This window comes from Salminus brasiliensis, chromosome 10 (genome assembly GCF_030463535.1).
Source record: "Salminus brasiliensis chromosome 10, fSalBra1.hap2, whole genome shotgun sequence".
NCBI lineage: Eukaryota > Metazoa > Chordata > Actinopteri > Characiformes > Bryconidae > Salminus > Salminus brasiliensis.
Window position 1 is genome coordinate 30,810,607 of NC_132887.1, and position 18,603 is coordinate 30,829,209.

At 41.2% G+C, this 18,603-nt stretch overlaps 1 protein-coding gene across 3 annotated transcripts in view; it reads left to right on the plus strand.

Annotated features, from left to right (window-relative positions):
* The window catches only part of LOC140564382 (formin-like), an 85,995-nt gene that overhangs the window by 12,795 nt on the left and 54,597 nt on the right, over positions 1 to 18,603 (plus strand). For 2 of the 3 annotated variants that reach the window (XM_072689793.1, XM_072689794.1), the window contains exons 3-5: positions 6,226 to 6,398; positions 14,085 to 14,205; positions 16,550 to 16,611. In XM_072689793.1, the coding sequence (XP_072545894.1) occupies positions 6,226 to 6,398; positions 14,085 to 14,205; positions 16,550 to 16,611 (356 nt within the window). Of the gene's footprint in view, positions 1 to 6,225; positions 6,399 to 12,640; positions 13,721 to 14,084; positions 14,206 to 16,549; positions 16,612 to 18,603 lie in introns of those variants that run through there. The other variant, XM_072689796.1, reaches the window with a different exon arrangement.

The following is an 18,603-nucleotide window of genomic DNA, read 5'->3' on the forward strand; positions in this document are numbered from 1 at the left end:
AAATAGCGCAGTAGTGGGGAGTTTTCTGAGGACAAGTTCAATTTAGGGCATGCCTGTCAGAGAGAAAGCACTCACACACACAAAGCTATTTTGTTGTACTCCGGCGCAAACAGCAATATGAAAGATGGGTGGAGGAGCGTATGTTTTTGGGAGGGGAAAATGTGATGTGTGTAATAAAAAAAGCTGTTAATGAACTGAGCTAATTATCTATGACTGAGTCTGCGTCGAGAGATTAGACAGCAGCTTTCCCTCGTGCTACTGAACTCTGCCTCACCCGCGGTGTGTGTGTGTGTGGCTTCCTCATAGTTTTGCCTTAAGCCAACTCTAATAGTGCACTGTCATTATCTTTAAAACAGGAGGCCTACAGGGCTTAAATGAATTCACCAGAACTTTGTGCTTCAGCTTAATGATATAATAGTGTGAGGTGCTATTAGGAATAGAATTTCTCTTTTAAAGGCTCAAAAAAACCCCCAACAACAATCTGTTCTGGTAACCTGCTTACGAGTTTTGCCAGCCGAATAACAGAACTCTATTAGATCAAAAATGCTGAAATGCTATTTTGCCTTTATTAACCTGAGATTAGCCTGAGATTAAGCTGAAATCAGCATCATGTGATTCTGGGATACTAGCTTGAACAAGTGGAGGAATGATTGAGGGCGGAAAAGTATTTGTATTTTTCATGATAGAACCATTATACAGTTTACATTCCGAAATATGGAGGGTGGAAATTACAGCAACAGCACTATTCAGACTAAGGGTGCATCAATATCCAGTATCTTTCATGCATGCATGTTGAGGCCGATGGCAACATGTATGCATTTAGAAAATGTAGAAACTGGGACTACATTCATAAACAAATGCAGCAAAATAGCGAAGTTTCAGGGATTGTAGCACAGTACCGTCTAAGCACAATACATGCGTTGAGCAGCTTGCCTTGAAATATGGCCTTAATTATGTGTCTGATACAAAGAAATAATCATATACCCATACTGACTTATATGACTGTGGAATCCTTATGCTTTTAAGGCTCAATATAGCCAGTAATAGTAATGTGCTTTAATTACATCCACTTTTTAGTACATTTTAGGCATTTCTGGTAGAAATCAGAAGCAGTTTTCAACATTTCTGAGGAATCTACAAATTAAGAGAATCTCAGTAACTACAAAACAGCATTCAGCAGCCCCCCTGACCAAAGCTAGCAGTGAACTAGCAGTCACATGCTTAAAAAATGTGCCAAACAAATCCCATATCAGAGCCAGTTTCCTCCCGTCATTCTCTCTCTCATTGCACATGGTTACAAATTCAGTATCAAACTGTAAAATGTGAGCCGTTAAAACCTCATGTTTTGCACATTTGTGCGCTTTCCGCTTCTCCTTCCCATTTTCGGTGCTTTTCTGCATCCCATAAACTGCTCGTTAATTACATGATAAGATGAGTCAAGTGTGTTAGATTAGGGGGAAGCGAACAGGGCATGGGATTCCCAGAACGGAGAACAAGCCACTGCTGTAGAAGCACCACTGTTAATTCCATGAGCTGAGAGTTAGCAGTCATTTGAACGCAGTGATTGAGCCTCTATTAACCTAGGCTATTCTCAGCTGCAGTTTTCATATAAAGCTAATATGCATGTATCTACGAGTTAGCTCTGCTCATTTACTTTAAATAAACCTTAAATAGATAATAAAAGTCTAGGTAAGTCTACAGATTGTCTCACAGAGGTGTTCAGGTTCATTAGCCACTTATCAAGCCTTTCGTGAAGTGAACAACGTGTGTTCAAGCAGATAAACCACTAAAGTGTGCAATGCACCATTACTGGACTAGCAAAACAGCAGCCTTCATTCATAAGCCCAGGGTCACTGAAACTAACGTGAACGTGCCTCTTCCAGTCCAGAAGATGGCACTGTTTGACCCTTTGTAACCTCCAGTAGGTGTGTCACATAGAGATGGGGACTGTTGTGGCTTAGCTGATGTAGAAAGAGTGCTTTGTCCTGCTATCTTGTTTGCAAATGAAATCCTTTAGTAGCGCGGCTGCTTGCACTGCATGGCTAGTTGCCTTTACACCACCGGTTCGAGAAGCTTGTAAGCCTGGAATGCGCATAAAGAGCTGCAGTCCGTCAGTGATTTGCTGCAGAGCACCAAGGAGAAAGTGGACAGGCCTGTTAAAGATTTGCCTTTTGCATTTGGAACGGTACCAAATGTGCAGTCAGCATCTCAAGGTCTAGCCAGCTTGGTCCAGAGATGCATTACCATAATGAAACATTATTAAACCCAGTCAGGCTTCCCTCCTCCCCGCTACAGTCTCCATAATTATAGATACTGCTTTCCCACTCACGCTGGTACCAACTGCGCATGTTTAGAACTGGTGCAAAAATATACCAGTGGTCTGAATCATGCACTCACTGTATGTGTGTATGATTCAGAAGGTAGCCGGTACAGTTATATCTTGCCTACGTACGTCCTGTAGTGAACTGACGGCTGTGCAGTATCCTCTTGCTGGCCTTTATGAAGTGTGACGTGCACACATGCACAAACACACACACTTGACCCCTCCTCCCTCCCAACTACATATACACAGTTTCACTTAAGCGTTTCTCTCAGCACTGGAGAAAGCACTGCATGTGGTATGGCACGCACACTGTGGATGAAACTGTGGCCTAGTGAGGGACATTCACACTGGGAGCCGGAGCCTCAGCCTCAGCCTCCTACAAGCTTCCCAAACAACACCCAAAATTATGGTGCTTAAGAGGATTCCTAATCAGTCCAATCATCAACAGCACCTCTGTGCTGGAGATGAGCCTCAGGGACATTGCACACTGGAGCACAGGACCTATGCATGAGCTCCCCACTAAGGCCAGCAGAGGGAGACATTACATACACTCAATACAGCTCTATTTCAAACATGGTTCTTTATGGAGCCCAAAGTGGTTTTACTATTTGTAGCACATTTCTAAGAGTTTACAGCATGTCTACACACGTAAGACACTGCCCATTGTGCTCTTACACTGCTAAAAGTATAAGATGCTGGAGAACCTTTTGGAGGTTCTTCAGTTTGAAACTGTGGAGGTGGAACATCTTAAGGTGATTTGAGAAACCTTTAAGAAAAAGGTTCTTTGAAGGTTCCTGAAGGCACCTTAAGAACCTCCTCCACAGTTTCAAATGGAAGAACCTCTTAAACGTTCCTCAAGGAACTTGTACTTTTAACAGTGTGGTTATAAACTGACAGTCAGACTGAACAGACACTGCAGTCCTGGGACACGTTTAGCCATTATTGCTATTATTGAGTCTCTTTCAGTAGCCATGTAGCTTTTTATCATTTCAATAAATCCATCATCAAATATCTGATTTGATGTCATCTGAAGTGCAGAACACTTCATAAAAGTGTCTTAAAGAGCAGAGCAATCCAGGGTGAGCAGAGCTATAGCCATGTAGCCATGATCCTCACTAGGTACTGGGTACAGAGTGTTCACTGCCTCCAGGGCTCATACCAAGCAAGAGCAGAACATGCCAATGAAATATTCATAAGCCCTTTCTATACCCTCACACTGATGCAGCTGTTCTTATACTTGGTGTTGAGAATGGCCCTATCTGCAAATAATATGGTCTGGCCAAGAGCAGTCCTGTGGTCAGAAACTGACGAGTGATGAATGAGGTAGAGGGCAGCTGCGAGTACTGAGAGATTGTCAGTCATGTAGTGGAGGTACTTGAGTAATTGATTTGTTGCATTTCTTAATAGGAACCATGTCCACTCAGTGGCCAATTAGACCACCTTAGAAACATGTACCTGGTAGCCCATCTGATGCCATGCACAAATTTGCATTATCTGACAAACTCATTCTAGCACCACACAGTACCGTGCCAGGATCACGTCAGTGCTCAGAACGGCCCATCATGGTTAAAAGCAGTTCTGTGATCAAAGACTTGGACCCTACTGACCATGTGTATTTTGGCACAGATATATTATATTTATTATTTATTGTATTTAATAAATTGCACATGTATCCACATACCATAGAGAAGGAGAAAGATGTGAGTGACATGAACTCAAGGTGAAGTAAATATCGACTAGCTTGTGCATTCAGGCACAACTTGTGGCAAAGGGGTGTAATGTCACCTTTTAAAAGATTTATTTAGCTAAAATCATAATGTAGATTGTGCCCCCCCCCCCACACACACACACATTAAGCACATTTTACTGTTACACTGCATGTAATTGGTCAAATCATTTCCCCTGTTGTCAAATGTGAGCCTTTTCTCTGGTTTCCATCTGCGTAGCACATCTTCATCTAGCGTGATGAATAACAGTAGACAGGCTCTGTTTTTTTTCCTCACACATGTTCTTCACTTAAGCCAGACCAATTGATTGATTCAAGATTTGCACCGCATGCTGTTTCCCTCCACTTTCAGGCTCCATACTAACATTAAATCATTGCATCATTGCAGCTGTAGCGAAGTGAAGTGCAGGCCGGCCATACACTCTAAGTAATGCATCAAGCCTGTCGTTTTCTATAGAGCAGAGTGGATGTATAAATCTGACGAGTTCTGGTCCTGCTTTCTAGGGCTGCTCACATTGTGGTTGCACGGCTTTATTGGATCAGACTGAGCCTGCTGATTCCAGACAGAAGAGAACTGGTTATAAATAGACGTACTCTTCCTAAGTGACTTATGGATTTGTGTATGATTTTAGAAATTTCTGGGGGCCATTTTTATCAAATACAATGATACAGGGTAAATAAAAAAGTCCATCATTTTATGGGTTATTCTTCTGTATAACATATAGAAGAATATATTGGTGTGCTTCGGTAGTGCTGCCAAGTCCAATTACAACCTACAGGCCAGAGTTTTCTTAAAGCTGCTCACCCAGAAAGACAGACTAATAGCTTACTGTGCCATTCTCTTCTAATGGCAGGGCACCATTTTTTATTATTATTTATTATTATTATTATTATTATTTCTTTTTCTTTCTTTTTTTCTTTTCTTTCTTTTTTTTTTTTTTTTTTTTTTTACAATGTTTTAGTGTGTTTAGATGAAGAAAAATACATGGCTACATATCTAGCTATGTTTTACAGCCATGGCAGAGTACATGTGTCTCTGTGTGGAGTCGAGTCTAAAGCTTTGGAGTGGACTCTTGGTGCCTGAAACCAGAGAGTCGACTCTTTCTGGAATCGACTCTCATTGCTAGTGCGCATACTCTCGTCTCTCTGTGGCCTTCCCTCGAGCTCCGTGTGCGCGCGTGTGTCTCTATGTGGAGTCGAGTCTAAAGCTTAAGAGTCGACTCTTCATGCTTAGAAGCCGGGAGTCGGCTCTATTTGGAATCGACTCTCATTGCTAGTGTGCACGCTCTCTTTCTCTGTGGCCTTCTCTCTCTCTCTCTCTGTCTCCTTCCCTCTTCTTCTTTTCGTGGCATGGCTCTCCGTTTTGTCAGGTCATGCCACACGTGAATACCCAACTTCTGCTTTTAATATTTTATTATAATTTATAGTTACCCCAGTGTCAACTTTTCGTGACATTACATGCACGTCTACACGCCTTCAGATTTTGAATCGTCGAGCTGTGGACGTAAGCTACCAGCGAGCTACCAGTGGCTAATTTACATAGTTTGTGCCTCAGAAAGTCAAATATTTTGCTATATATGTTATTAATTCGGTGCCAACTATATAATAACGTCCAGTACGACATTTAACATACACACTAATGATTAGCTTATCTTAAACTTTAGCTAATTGTAAAAAGTTTGGTTTGTTAAACTGCTAGCACTAAGCCAATAAGCTAACACAACTAGCTAGCAAGCTAGCTACTGTTATTGTTTAGCCATTATTATTATTATTATCATTATTATGTTAATTTATTGTTTACTAAGTTAATCTATGCTAGCATGTACTATAGTTTCTCAGAAATATAGCTAGCTATGTTTGCCTATAGCTAAATGAATAAAACTCAAGTGCATGATGGCCAGCCAGCTAGCTGATATTGGCTAGCTGCTTGTATTTAGCTGCTGTTATTTCTGAATGAATATTTGAATATATGTTAAAAGAGAGGAGTGCTGTTTTTGCAGCAGTGCTGATTACTGCTCATGTGAGGTGAACACTGAAATGGTGAAGCTATGAAGGACATCACATTTACTTGCAATGAGTTTTGCCATTAATTAGCAAAAAACATTGATTTGTTAAGACTGATTATCAGAAAGTGAAGACTTTTATTTTGGTGCGGTGGTCTTTCTGTTTTCTGCAGATGACTCTTTCTTGAGACAAGACGACATCTGGTTGTTTGATGGTGACGAAGGCATTTCTCATGAGCCCCTGTGCCGAGCCACCAGACCCGACCGTCTAGATTTCCTGAGGATCACGCCGCCTGAGGATGATATCATTGGCGATACACCATATCACCCGAAACTTCAGCTTACAGTAAGTGGAGCAGATTTATGGCTGGGGGTAAAGAGGACAGTCAGTGAACCTGACACTTAATACACATGTACACAGACTGCTCTGCTCAGATTAGGCAGTTTGTTGTTTAGTGTGACTAGATAGAATAGCTATGGAAATGCACAAAAATGCAGAATCCTTTACCCACCTGGAAATAGTAGATTTACAAGTATCAAAAGCTTTAATATGTATTCACATGCAAATACATTATTTATTAAAAGAATGCATTCCAATAAAATTGGATGCAGTAAGTGAACAGCTGTGATTATCTCGTAACAACGGCATATGTGAAGGTCTGGGATATATGATAGACGGGAACTGAACAGATGCTTCTCATAGTCGACTTGTCGGGTGCAGGAGAAATGGGCAGATCAGTCAACATCTGAACAACTTTGGCAAGAGCCAGATATTCATATTCATGATGGTCAGACTACTGGGTTGTGACAGCCCCCAGTCAGCATTGCTGATGACCTATAGACAGAGGTGTCCAACCACAGAAAGGGATAGGGATCATCTGGGCTGTCCTATCTGGACAGAAGAGCTTCTGTAACACAAGTTGATTGGTGAGAATGCTCATGCTGACCCCTGTCCACCGTCAAAAATGCCTACAGAGTATCCGAACTGTATCAGAGTATCAGAACCTGGTCCTTGGAGCAGTGAAAGAAGGTTGCCTGGTCTGATGTCCTGTTTTCTTCTACCTCATGTGGACAGACAAACACATGTGCCCTGTTTACCTTGGGATGTGCTGGAAAACCAAGCCGCAGCAGCTTCAGCTCACACATTGCAGTACTCAAAGGATCTGCTGTTGGTGTCCGATAGCAGTAAGGACTCCTTCAGAAGTAGAGTGAGCTGTTTTGGGTGCACCTGGAGCGTCAACAGAATATTAAACATATGGTTATAATTTTTCAAATATAAGGTATTACAAACAATTTACATTCTGGAAATAATAACCAATAACGTTTAAGCACATGTGAAGCTAACACAATAACTCTGGGCTCGATATATCAGCTGAATACCTAGTTTTGGAGTTAACTAATTGTTGCTAGCAGCATCCGTGTCCTCTTTGCTTGTTGTTTTATCTGTGACAGTCAGTAAACACCAGGTGTTCTAGCTTAGGCAGCGCAAGTGGTTGTGTTTTGCAGGCAAAGCCCTGGAGGGAGCACTGAAGGGAGAGACCATATGTGTTTGGCTGTTGTATTTCAAACAAGCCAACTTTAGTTAATGTCGACCAGTATCAGTGTGTATACCTTTAATAGCATTGCACCACGTACTTATGAGTGGTGTAATGTTCAGTACTTTACAAAAGCCATATGCGGACACACACATATTGAACTGTGAGTGTGTTTTCCCTGTGGAGTCCCATGTAACATTCAAATAGGTCAAAACAATCAAGATATGTAGATGTTTGATTGAAGGACACTGAATGTATTTGTTCGGTTCCACCAGCAGCTCACCTGATTTACTGTAACGAAGGACTGATTAGATAAACTAGGTGTTGGATGGTAACACTAATAATACTGCAAATAAATGCCGGGTTGGTGTTGGGTGATTTGCAGTTGAGTTGCATTTGCACAGTGGCTGATTTGCATGTTCCCACACCAGTTGTGTAAATTATATTTCTTGTGAGTATTAAACACTTCTTGGAAACAAGAAGCCTCTTTCTGGAATGAAAGTAGCTGCAGGGTTTTTAGAGCATCTAATCTGCAGTTTCAAGAAGTTAATAATGGAAATAAGCAGATGGGCAGCAGGCTGTGCTACACTTTAAAAAGTATTTTAGCAAATCTAGCTTTCCCAGGTTCTTAGGTTTTGGCTTCTTAAGGTTCTTTCAGCCTCGTCCACAATGGCCACAGCTGAAACTGCTCACATGCATAACACAGTTTAGCACAAGCTCTGCAGTGTTCGTATAATTACGTGTGTACGTGCCCACACACACCCTATGAAATTAAAATGGTACACTCCCAAGTCAGCACCAGCAGTATTTATGACTAAACAACGGATTGTAGTTTAGATCTAATTCAAGCAAAAGATGGCAAAGGTGTGGTCAGTAGAGAAGATGAAATTTCCTCTGAGCCGTTTTCTACTTTTATGTTTAAACTTTCTTCTAAAAATATAATGGTTACTGTAGTGTCGTTTCTATGTCATGTTTGTATTCCTTGTTAATGGGTTCCTTGACATTAATGCAAGAAACTTTGAATAGATTTGACCTTTACAATGGAATGAATGTTACAGACTGTTTCTCAAAGGTCGAGGCACACCTAAATTCCATGCATGCATGTCAGTCTGTGTTGCTGGGTCTGTTTTTTTCACAGATGTACAGTGCCTGGACAGTGGTGCCATTTATTACACAAGAGTAGCAATTAGGTCTTTAAGGCTTTAAGGATTAGAATAGTTTCAATCCACGCATCACCTTCATATAAGCCTTGCAGTGAACTGTGTTTCAAGGCTTAAGCCTTTCATCCAGTGCCAATTAGTATTATTTACTAGTATTTTTTTAAGTCTAGTACTACTAGACTTTCTTTGTTTCTTCTTTAGTCTTAAAATTCTATATACAGTCGTGTGCAAAAGTTTAGACATTGAATAGGCCATTCCAATACATTTACACGTTTCCCCTTAACCCACTCGAGTGTATGCTTTGGGTCATTGTACTGTTGGAAGGTAAACCTAAGTCCCAGTATCAAATTACTGACAGACCGAAACAGGTTTTGCTCAAAAATATCCGGAATATATTTTTCTTGGTGGCCAAAAAGTTAAATTTTGGTCTCGTGACCAGATGACATACCTCCATATAGTAAAGGCTTTTTTTCTGGCCGCTCTCCCATAAAGCCCAGCTCTATAGAGTGTAATGCATATTGTGGTCATATGGACAGATACTCCAGTCTCTGCTTGGGAACTCTGCATCTCCTACAGGGTTACCTTTGGTCTCTGTGCTGCCTCTCTTATTAATTCCCTCCTTGCCCTGTCTGAGAGTTGTAATGGGCGACACACTCTTGGCATTTGATGATAATGGATTTGATGGTGCTCTGGGGGGTCATCAGAAAATTGGTATTTTATAAATATATAAATATATATTAATATATAAATAATATTTTTTATAACCCAACCCTGACTTGTACTTCTCTACAACGTAGTCCCTGACTTGTTTGGTCTTCATGGTGTTGTTTGATTAGTGGTTCCTCTTACTTAATAGTGTTGCAGTCTCTGGGGCCTTTGAGAAAAGGTGTGTATACACTGACAGATCATGTGGCACTTAGATTGCACACAGGTGGACTTCATTTAACTAAGCATATGACTTCTGAAGGTACTTGGTTACACCAAAACTTCTTAGGGGCTTCATATCAAAGGGGATGAATACATATGCACATGCCATTTTTCAGTTTTATATTTTCTTCTCATTTCACTTCACTAGACTATTTAGACATATATGCAGATATGTACAGATGCATCACATACAATTCAGATAAAAAAAAAAAAACATTTAAATACAGGTTGTAATGTAACAAAATGGGTAAAAAGCCAAGGGTGAATACATTTGCAAGGCACTGTAGTTTTGGAAATTGAGTTGTGTCCAGTTCTTTAAGTAGATTGTCTTTTGGTCAAACAGTAAGAGGTGTTGCGCCTCTTCCTGTTTTGCTTTGGCGTATGCTAAATAAGCCCAATGGTTTCCCCATTTTGGAGGGAGACTCCTTGATTTGGACCTATTATTTTGATGATGATGCCATTGAGTGCTGCAGGGTAAGCCAGTCACATGTGGGCCCATACTGTAATTCCTACAGTACACACACCCACACACACACACATATATATATATATTAGTGCTGGGTAAGGGTTTGGACACCTGAGCACTTCCTAAGCATTTAAGACCAGTTGTCTCGGCAGTAAGTCACATTAGAACAGATGCACGTAAACATAAAAACAGTAAACGTTAACAAGAATTTCACTTTTTGAAGAAAGCACATGGATTAGTTCAGTTCCAACACCAGCTCATCATTAAGCATTGATTTGCTAAACTAGGTGTTTGATAAAAGCCTAACATTTTGTATGAATGTTTTTTTGTATTTATTCTATCAGTGTTTTATTAAGCATGTAAACACTTGCTACCCAGATAAGAAGCTTTTTTGTTTTTTTTGTTATATATTCATAGTTATATAGTCATATTTTACATGCGCTTACATCTTTTGCTCAGTGTGGTGTAAATGGTAACATTTATAACATTTGTAAAGACTTGCCAAATCACCCTGGAAACCATTTCAGAGCTTTAAGCTTTAGAGGTCTTACATAGACTCTGGTACAGTTAGACCAGTAATGCCCTCAGAAAAACTTGTAATACTACCAGAATGGGAAAAAAATGGCCAGGCAGTCCCAGTATGACTGGACTTTCAGGTCAAGTCCTTCCCTGAGCTGTGTTCCTGTGTTCCTAACTTCCTGTGGTTCTGAAGAAAAAAGCAGTGTACTTGAGATGAGATCTTTAGACTAAATACTGAACCTTAAAACAAGATCTTTAGGTCTTCTACTAAACTCTACATGTTCAAAACATCAGGCGGGAAAAAAAGCAAGCTTTAGGCTAGCTGACCTATTGCTGTGGCAGTGTGGAAAAGCAGAGGCGTGGTCTCTGTGACTTAACCAGAGCAGCTTAAAGCTGGTGTAGCAGCACCGCCCACTCCACCTGACCCTTGAGGAGATTAGAGCGAAAGAGAGCGAGAGAAAGGGAGCGAGCAAGAGGGGGAGGTTGTACCTGGCGCCATTTTAAGGAAGTAAGTTTTAAGTAATAAGACACCTGTCGCTGAAGTTCTGCCCCAGGAAGTAGACAGGGGAATGTAAACGAGGCAGGAAGAGGAGCCTAGGTAAACCAGTGTGACGCACTCAGCAAGCCTGAATGACTCTCTCACAGGGCAACACGGAACTTTCTCCAGAAGGTACACAAACTCTCGCACAGTCCCAAGGAGCAGGCGGGAGACACAGCGCTGGGAGGCTACATTGCACTGCAAACTGAAAGACCACACTGAGGACATTTCTGGACCACCCTGCTTGCTTGTATTTAACGCTGGAGAGAAGTATTTCTTCTTCTTTCGCAGTGTTTGTCCTGAGCATTGCTGAGCAACCTCAAATTCTTTCCCAGCTTTCCAGGGAGATTGTGGGGAAATGATTGGAATGGGGAATGACTTTTAATCCCAAAGCACTTGTAGCGGCTCTGATTGTTAAATGAATCTATGCAGGAGGAGCCAGAATCATGCTGTGGAAACGGATAAACCTTTTGCTCTGAGAAGAGGACAGCTTGAGTGCAACGTTCCCTGGCAAAAGAAGGAAGATAAGGGGGTCTTTAACAGGGCAGTAATTGAAGCACTCCTGGTGTAGATGCCTTCACAAAAGGCTTTTGTTTCCTCGGCTAAAAGAAAGTAGTACATACAGGTTGGATAAAGGATACTTTTTTGACACTGACTGAAATCTTTTCTGGATTTAATCGGCCAATTGTACACTCAATGATTTGGGGAAATCTGTTAAATGACCCCTGATTACAGACAGTCTTTGCACTGACTCTGAGTTCAGGACGTTCAGGAGAAGAATCCACCTAGGTCGTTCTACTATCCACCCACGGCATTTTCCTATCCCCTATTATGTTTTTGAGGGCAGACTCTCAGCGGCAAGCAGAGGAGAGTGCAGTGCTCAAGTCGTTCCGAACACTGCCCGAGGAAGCGTCATGTCTTTACCCGGTTGAAGTAGATCCTCCAGGGTCAGCATCTAAAAATAATGCCAGCACTACTTTTGAGGGAACAGTTGAATCATGGGAGATTGAGTCCTGTAAGGAAGAAGCTCTGCCACACTCTCCTTTTCCATCTTGGAGACGACCTTTTTCCACCTCCTCCCCTATTGTGGCAGACCAAGATCTCGTGCATGTAACCAGAGTGGAGACTTACAGTGACACAGAAAATGATGAGGAAGATGGGGGTAGGATCTTTGGGCAGTCTGGTAAACTGGAGCCTGCTGAAAAATCCTTGTCTCTTCTTAAAAATGAAGAGACTGATCGTAACTCGGATCAGGTGCTCCGTCAAGATAGGGGGAGTGAGATGCCTAAGGCAGACTTAAAACTGTCTGTATTCACAGCCAAAAGTATTTTGGAGCGATCTCTCAAAGACATCTCTGTTCTGAAGAAGTCGGATTCGAACAGGAGGCTCGGTGGGCGGCTGGACGACTCCTGTGACCTTTCAGAGCAAAAGATTCAACATGACTCTTGCAGGGGAGATGACCCAGCTCTAGACATGGGCTCAGATGTGTCAGCTGTCACTGTTCCTTCACCGAGGGACTGTACCTATCCAGCTGTTCCTGACCACCCCAGTGACCACGAAGACATTCCTTCATCAAATTTGGTTGAGGACCCTTTTCATGTGCCTTTTTCGGGTGAAAATTACTCAGACTCCTCGTTGCTTTCAGAGGATCTAATTTCAGATCAACCATGGAGTTGGAGAACAGCTCGACTGCCAACATCTCCTTTGCTTAAAGAAATCAGTTCAGAGTCCATCAACTCCACAAGCCCTACCTCTCCAGACTCCGTTCCTCAGCTGGGGAGCAGCATGACAAAGGGCCAGTCATGTGTAGAACAGGAGGAGTCCCCATCTGACTCTGTGCCAAATGCCATCTCTCCTCCTTTACAAGTCAGCAAACAGGATACGCCTGCGACCGAGAGGGCCACCACAGACCCTTCCTCCAAGCCCAGATCGCGTGCTGCATCCACGCCCAGGGAGCCTTTCCAGCTGCCGGCCTTGTTTAGTGGACTGCGAGTGCTGAAGAAGGGTGCTGTGGGGGAAGAGAGGGAGAGCGTATCTGAGATCAAACAAAGGGATACTGACCGGGCATTACTGAGCCTAAAACAGCAAGTCAACAAAGCTAAGTTTGAAAAGCAGGCAGCCAGCACTTCTTCGCCCAAAAAAAGAGCTGAACCCAAAGATGTGTCTGAGCCCAAGAGCCGGTTGTGGCGAATCCTAAATTTTGATGATGGTCATACTCAGGAGAGTCCAGAGAAAGAATCCCAGGACACTGGAGACCTCAAATCTGAGGAGCAAGATCTGGTAGGGAATGTTGCAGAGGATGACTCTCCAATAAATGATGGCAACAAAAGCACAGATACTGCCTTTGATGCCTTCAAGTTTTTCTTTAGTCCGAAGCCCCTCAAAAAGGATCCTGCAGATGCACCTGTGGATTTAGAGGCTGTCAAGAGGAAGAGAAAGAACGAAAAAGAGTTGCTTAAGTCCATCTTTGAGAGAACTTCAAGCAAATCACCTAGTAGTGAGAAGAGTACAGCAGAGGTCAAAGTATGTATTTCTTGAACAGCATTTACCTTGTAAATGTAAGAGGTATTTCATCATATAAGAATTGCTCGTGAAATTTGACCATGGCATTTTTCAGACTAATTGCAGTCTTCAGTGGAATTCCACATCCATTCTGCACCCGGTTGAAACAGGCTTTAGATCACTGTATATAATTAAGTTGCTTTATACAAAAACTATAACCATTAAAACAAATAGATAAACAATAAATAGGTAAAATAATATCATTTGCTGATGAGAAAATTGTGGCTGTGTTTTTGAGTTAGGGTACAACCTGCTTATTCAAAACGACTGACCGATATACATTCTCTCAGAATTTTGCTCCTCTTTTCCTCTCTTCATTTTCCAGTCTGAGGTCTGCTCCCCTACAGACAGCGAGGATAGAACACCAGGGCGACTTCAAGCGATTTGGCCACCACCCAAGCCGAAGGATGAGGAGGAGAAAGTGGGACTTCGATACACAGAAGCAGGTTGGTATTTTATATGCGAGCATTTGTGCCAGTACAGAAATACATTTCTCCATCCCCCTCATTGCTCCTGGAACTGGCCGCCTTCTTTCAAAACACTTCTCACATCCTAATCTAATTGTAAGGTGCTACAAGCAAGAACAGCAATTCCGCCTTTGTGGTAGTCATTAGATCCACGGGTGTTCTGTTTTTTAAATCCGTTTAAAGGAGGAATGCATGTTAAGCTGTCCCTAGCCATGAGATTTCTGTTTGGGTCTCGTGCTGTCAAAGAAACAGTCTAGAACATTACTCATTTCCAGCACTCCAAATACCTACATGGCTTACAAGAAAGAGCATGGATTTAGGCCACATAGCTTTCATTTCGTCATCTGACTCATTTCTAAATAAATAAATACAAGAGAGAGAAACAACTTCAAAAATTAGAGTGAAGCGTTTATTGCCCTTACTTATTTTAGTTTTCTGTTGTCACGCCAGGATAGTACATCCGATTCTTGAGTTTGTAAGGGTTAGATTGTTGAGAAATCAGATTTTGCAGTTCCCACACCCTGCTTTTATCCTTGTAGATGCTGTTTGTGGACACTTGAGCATGTCAGTTCCAGAAGGCTGCAGATTTGTGGGCCTGTCCTGTTTTTTAACAAATATTTTCAGTTTATGGAACTTAGTTTAATTTCCATCACTCAGAGTATAATTAAAAAAAACAACATAAAACAGCATATAAATACAACACAGAATATAAAATACAAGAAAACTGTCATGTTTAAAGAAAAAGGGGGAAAAAAGCATTGAAAATGTAATCACATGTTATAACCCAAAATTAACAACTTCTGAAATTATAATAGCATAAGATTAATAGATAATTAATCTAAGAAAAATAATTCCTCACTGTCTGTACAAAATCAAGGGTTCCCTGTATAATTAGCATAATACCACACTTGGGGCACATTTTATGAAGACCAAGAATAAGCAAGAGTCAAGCATGTTCAAAGGTAATTTTCCTTGGTACTGCAGTAATCACACAGTTCTGGCAGATTTTTAAGGAGCACCTTCATGCTCCAAATCTCCAAATCCTGTAAAGGTGTTCTATTCAGATCTGGTGACTGGTAAGGCCAATGAATAACACTGAACTTATTGTCATGTTCATGAAATAAGTTTGAAATTACTTTTGCTTTGTGACATGGTGCATTATCATTCTGCATGTGGCCAGAATGATAGATGGGTAGATGGATAAATTGTGGCTATGAAGGAATAAACATGGTTAGCAAAAATACTCAGATAGTCTGTAACATAAAAATGATGATAAACTGGTTTTAATGGCAAGTAGACCTTTTCCATCAGCTCAGACAGTTGACACAGGTTGGGTTCTTGGATTTATGCAGTTGTGCCAAATTCTGACCTGGGTGCAGCCTGATTTGGCACACTCCTGCTGTCCATTTTGGTGAGCCTGTGTCTACTGCAGCCTCCGCTTTCTGTTTTTGGCTGACAAAAGTGGAACCAGTCTGGCCTTTCTCTGTTGACCTATCCCATCAACAAGCAGTGTGCAGAACTGCTGCTCATTGAATGTTTTTTTTCTTTAGCAGTTATAGAAATACTTAATCCAGCCTGTCTGGCACACGCAGTCATACCATGCCCACAATCATGGAAATAACATTGGTTTCCCAATTCGGATGGTTGATGGAAGCATTAGCTTAAGCTGCTGGCCTGTATCAGCATGATTGTACAGACTGCACAGCTGCCACACGATTGGCTGATAAAATGATGGTATTGTTGATTAGGTGTCCATATAATGTGCTTTATGTAATTTGACAAATTGCTGAAATGGGAACAGAGAATATGCTAGTGTGCATTTCAGAGGCTGGAAACCACTGGTGTCGAGCCTTTCCTGTGTTCTCTGGATTATGAGAATCCATAAATGAGAAGAGCCTTATGTAACATAACACTTCTTTAAAGTTGCCCATTGTTGTCCATACAAATATTGACATTATGTGAGCAAATGATAGACATTATGGAGGCAATGCAAATACGAGGAGTCAAACAAGCATTGCATAGAAGCTGTGGTGTATTTTGTTTTACAGTAGGGTGAGGCTGTGTAAACTACTGCAAACTATTAAATAAAACTTTGAGAAGAATATCCTGATGACCAAGCTGTGTTATCACATTTTCACACTTTATACAATCAGAATTTTCTTCTGTGTTTATTCTACTTTACACATACTCACTTTGAAGAGTTTGTTGAATCAGGAAAACTCATATTACTCAGATTATCACCTTCTTGAGCCTGTTGTCTGCAGGACAGACTTGTCTGAGAAACTTAGAACCATAACCTGACATGTCATGCCTGTCTTTCTAGAACACCAGGCTGCCCTGCTTCAGCTGAAGAGAGAATGCAAAGAGGAGCTGGAAAAACTGCATGTAAGTCCTACATTTAGATGCCGTAGTTCCCTTATGATCCACTAGATGTCAGTATGCACAGTGAAGTCATCTTAGATGGCATCGGAGGGAATCTGATATGTGCTTAGCCCAAAAGGTAACAGCACTAAATGCCCGAGGAAGCAAAAATGCACTGGAACATACTACACCTACACAGATCAGCTTCCCAAAGCCACCCCAGGTTATTGCACAGCTTGAGTGTATTGTGCTACTTTTCTGTTTCTGAGAGATGGATGTATTAATTTGCCAGATCCCTCTTGGGCTAATTCAGAGGTCTCCAGATTTCACTTACAGTTCAGCTCTTGTTATTTTCACACATTCAGGACTTAAAGTCACACTTACTGTTTTGATTATTCTAAGATGCATTTTACAACAGAATTGGATCATGTTATGAAGCCTATAACTACTACTCCATGACGTTTGTGGTTACAAACACAGCCTGTAGAGGACTATGCTCCTGTTCCCTCATGGAGGCCTCTTGTATTAGACCTATTGCTCAAAGATTTTAACTATTTCTGCTCTTGCTTGTGCCTTTAATGGATATGTCTTTCACAGAACACAGATATTTGTAATTGTCAAATGTGTTTGCGAGTCTTAAGTGACTGAAGGTGTAGTGTGACTAAAAGTAGGACAAGAGATCAGTTTCAGTGCTGGATAGTAACAGAAAAATGTCTTATAATTCTTTAAAGGAATGAATAGATCTCTTTACATGTATCACATGGTCACTATAAGATCAACATAATTAAATTAAAACTCCTCGTGTGGGTCAGAACTAGTATGTACTAGTTTCATAGTAGTTAACTTGTATTCCATAGCACAGGCCGGATAATAATAATAATGACTGAATTACTATAACAAGCTATACTAAAATGTCAATGCTAATGAATAAAGTACAAGTGAAAATACAATACTGTTAGAGATTAAAGGCTCACATTAAAATCTTTCATTTGTTTCGAACATTAATGGATAATGCAGAAACAACGTATTTATTAACTCTTTGTTGGCAGATGCCATCACATTGCCAAAGGCTGAATGCAGTGCCCACTGACTGTAAACAGCATAGTTGGATACGAGGGCAGAAGTGAGTGAAGAAGCCATATTGGGGTGATAGTTTCCAGATGGAGGTGCTCCTCTTGCCAGCTCCTCTTATGAAATTAGATCATGGTCTAAAAGCTGGACACGTCCTGGCACCCCATCCACGGTCAAAACTGCCCCTGTCCGTCAGGAAACATTTCTTTGTATATTCATTTAGTTTATTTGTGTGGCTTTGCCTAAGGATTAGTTTGAACACCCTACTTGCTCTGTTCTGATTTGTCTCCTGATAGAGAGGGTCTAATGTTTATGCAGCCATGCTGTGGCTGGCAAGGCTGTGGCATCTAAAGAGGCTCTTCGAATGCAGTTTCACACACTTCTCAGGGGGAGAGGATGCATTTGATAGTTTTTTTCCTCTCTCTCTTCTCTCTGTCGCTCTCACTCTCTCGCGTGCGCTCTTTCTCTCCTGATGTAATGCCAGTCATAGATAAAACAGGGCTTTGCTTTCAAAGCTGGTTTTTAAGGCACAGATTAGGCCAGATTAGTGAAGTCTTGAACTTAATTACACTGTCCTTGCGTATCCTTCATTGAAAATCCTTCTTAATGTACGTGAAACATAGAATCTGTCTTGAATTACAGCAACCGTACACTTTACAGCTGCACATTTGTTCTGAATAGGTTGATTCAAAATAATTGTAAGAGCATGTCAGCCCTCGACGTGGCTGGACTAAACGTCTAGCTTCTTACTGAGAAGTCATAATTTGGCATCCATTAAATTAGCCTTCAATCTTCACTTGCATGAACTATTATAAACATACATGCTGTTAAATGTGTAATAAGTCTCTTCAAACATGATTTAAATATGCAGGCCATAATAAAAGTCAAATTCTGTGGCATCCATCGTTTATATTAAAATTTATTCCGCTCTTGGAAACAACATCT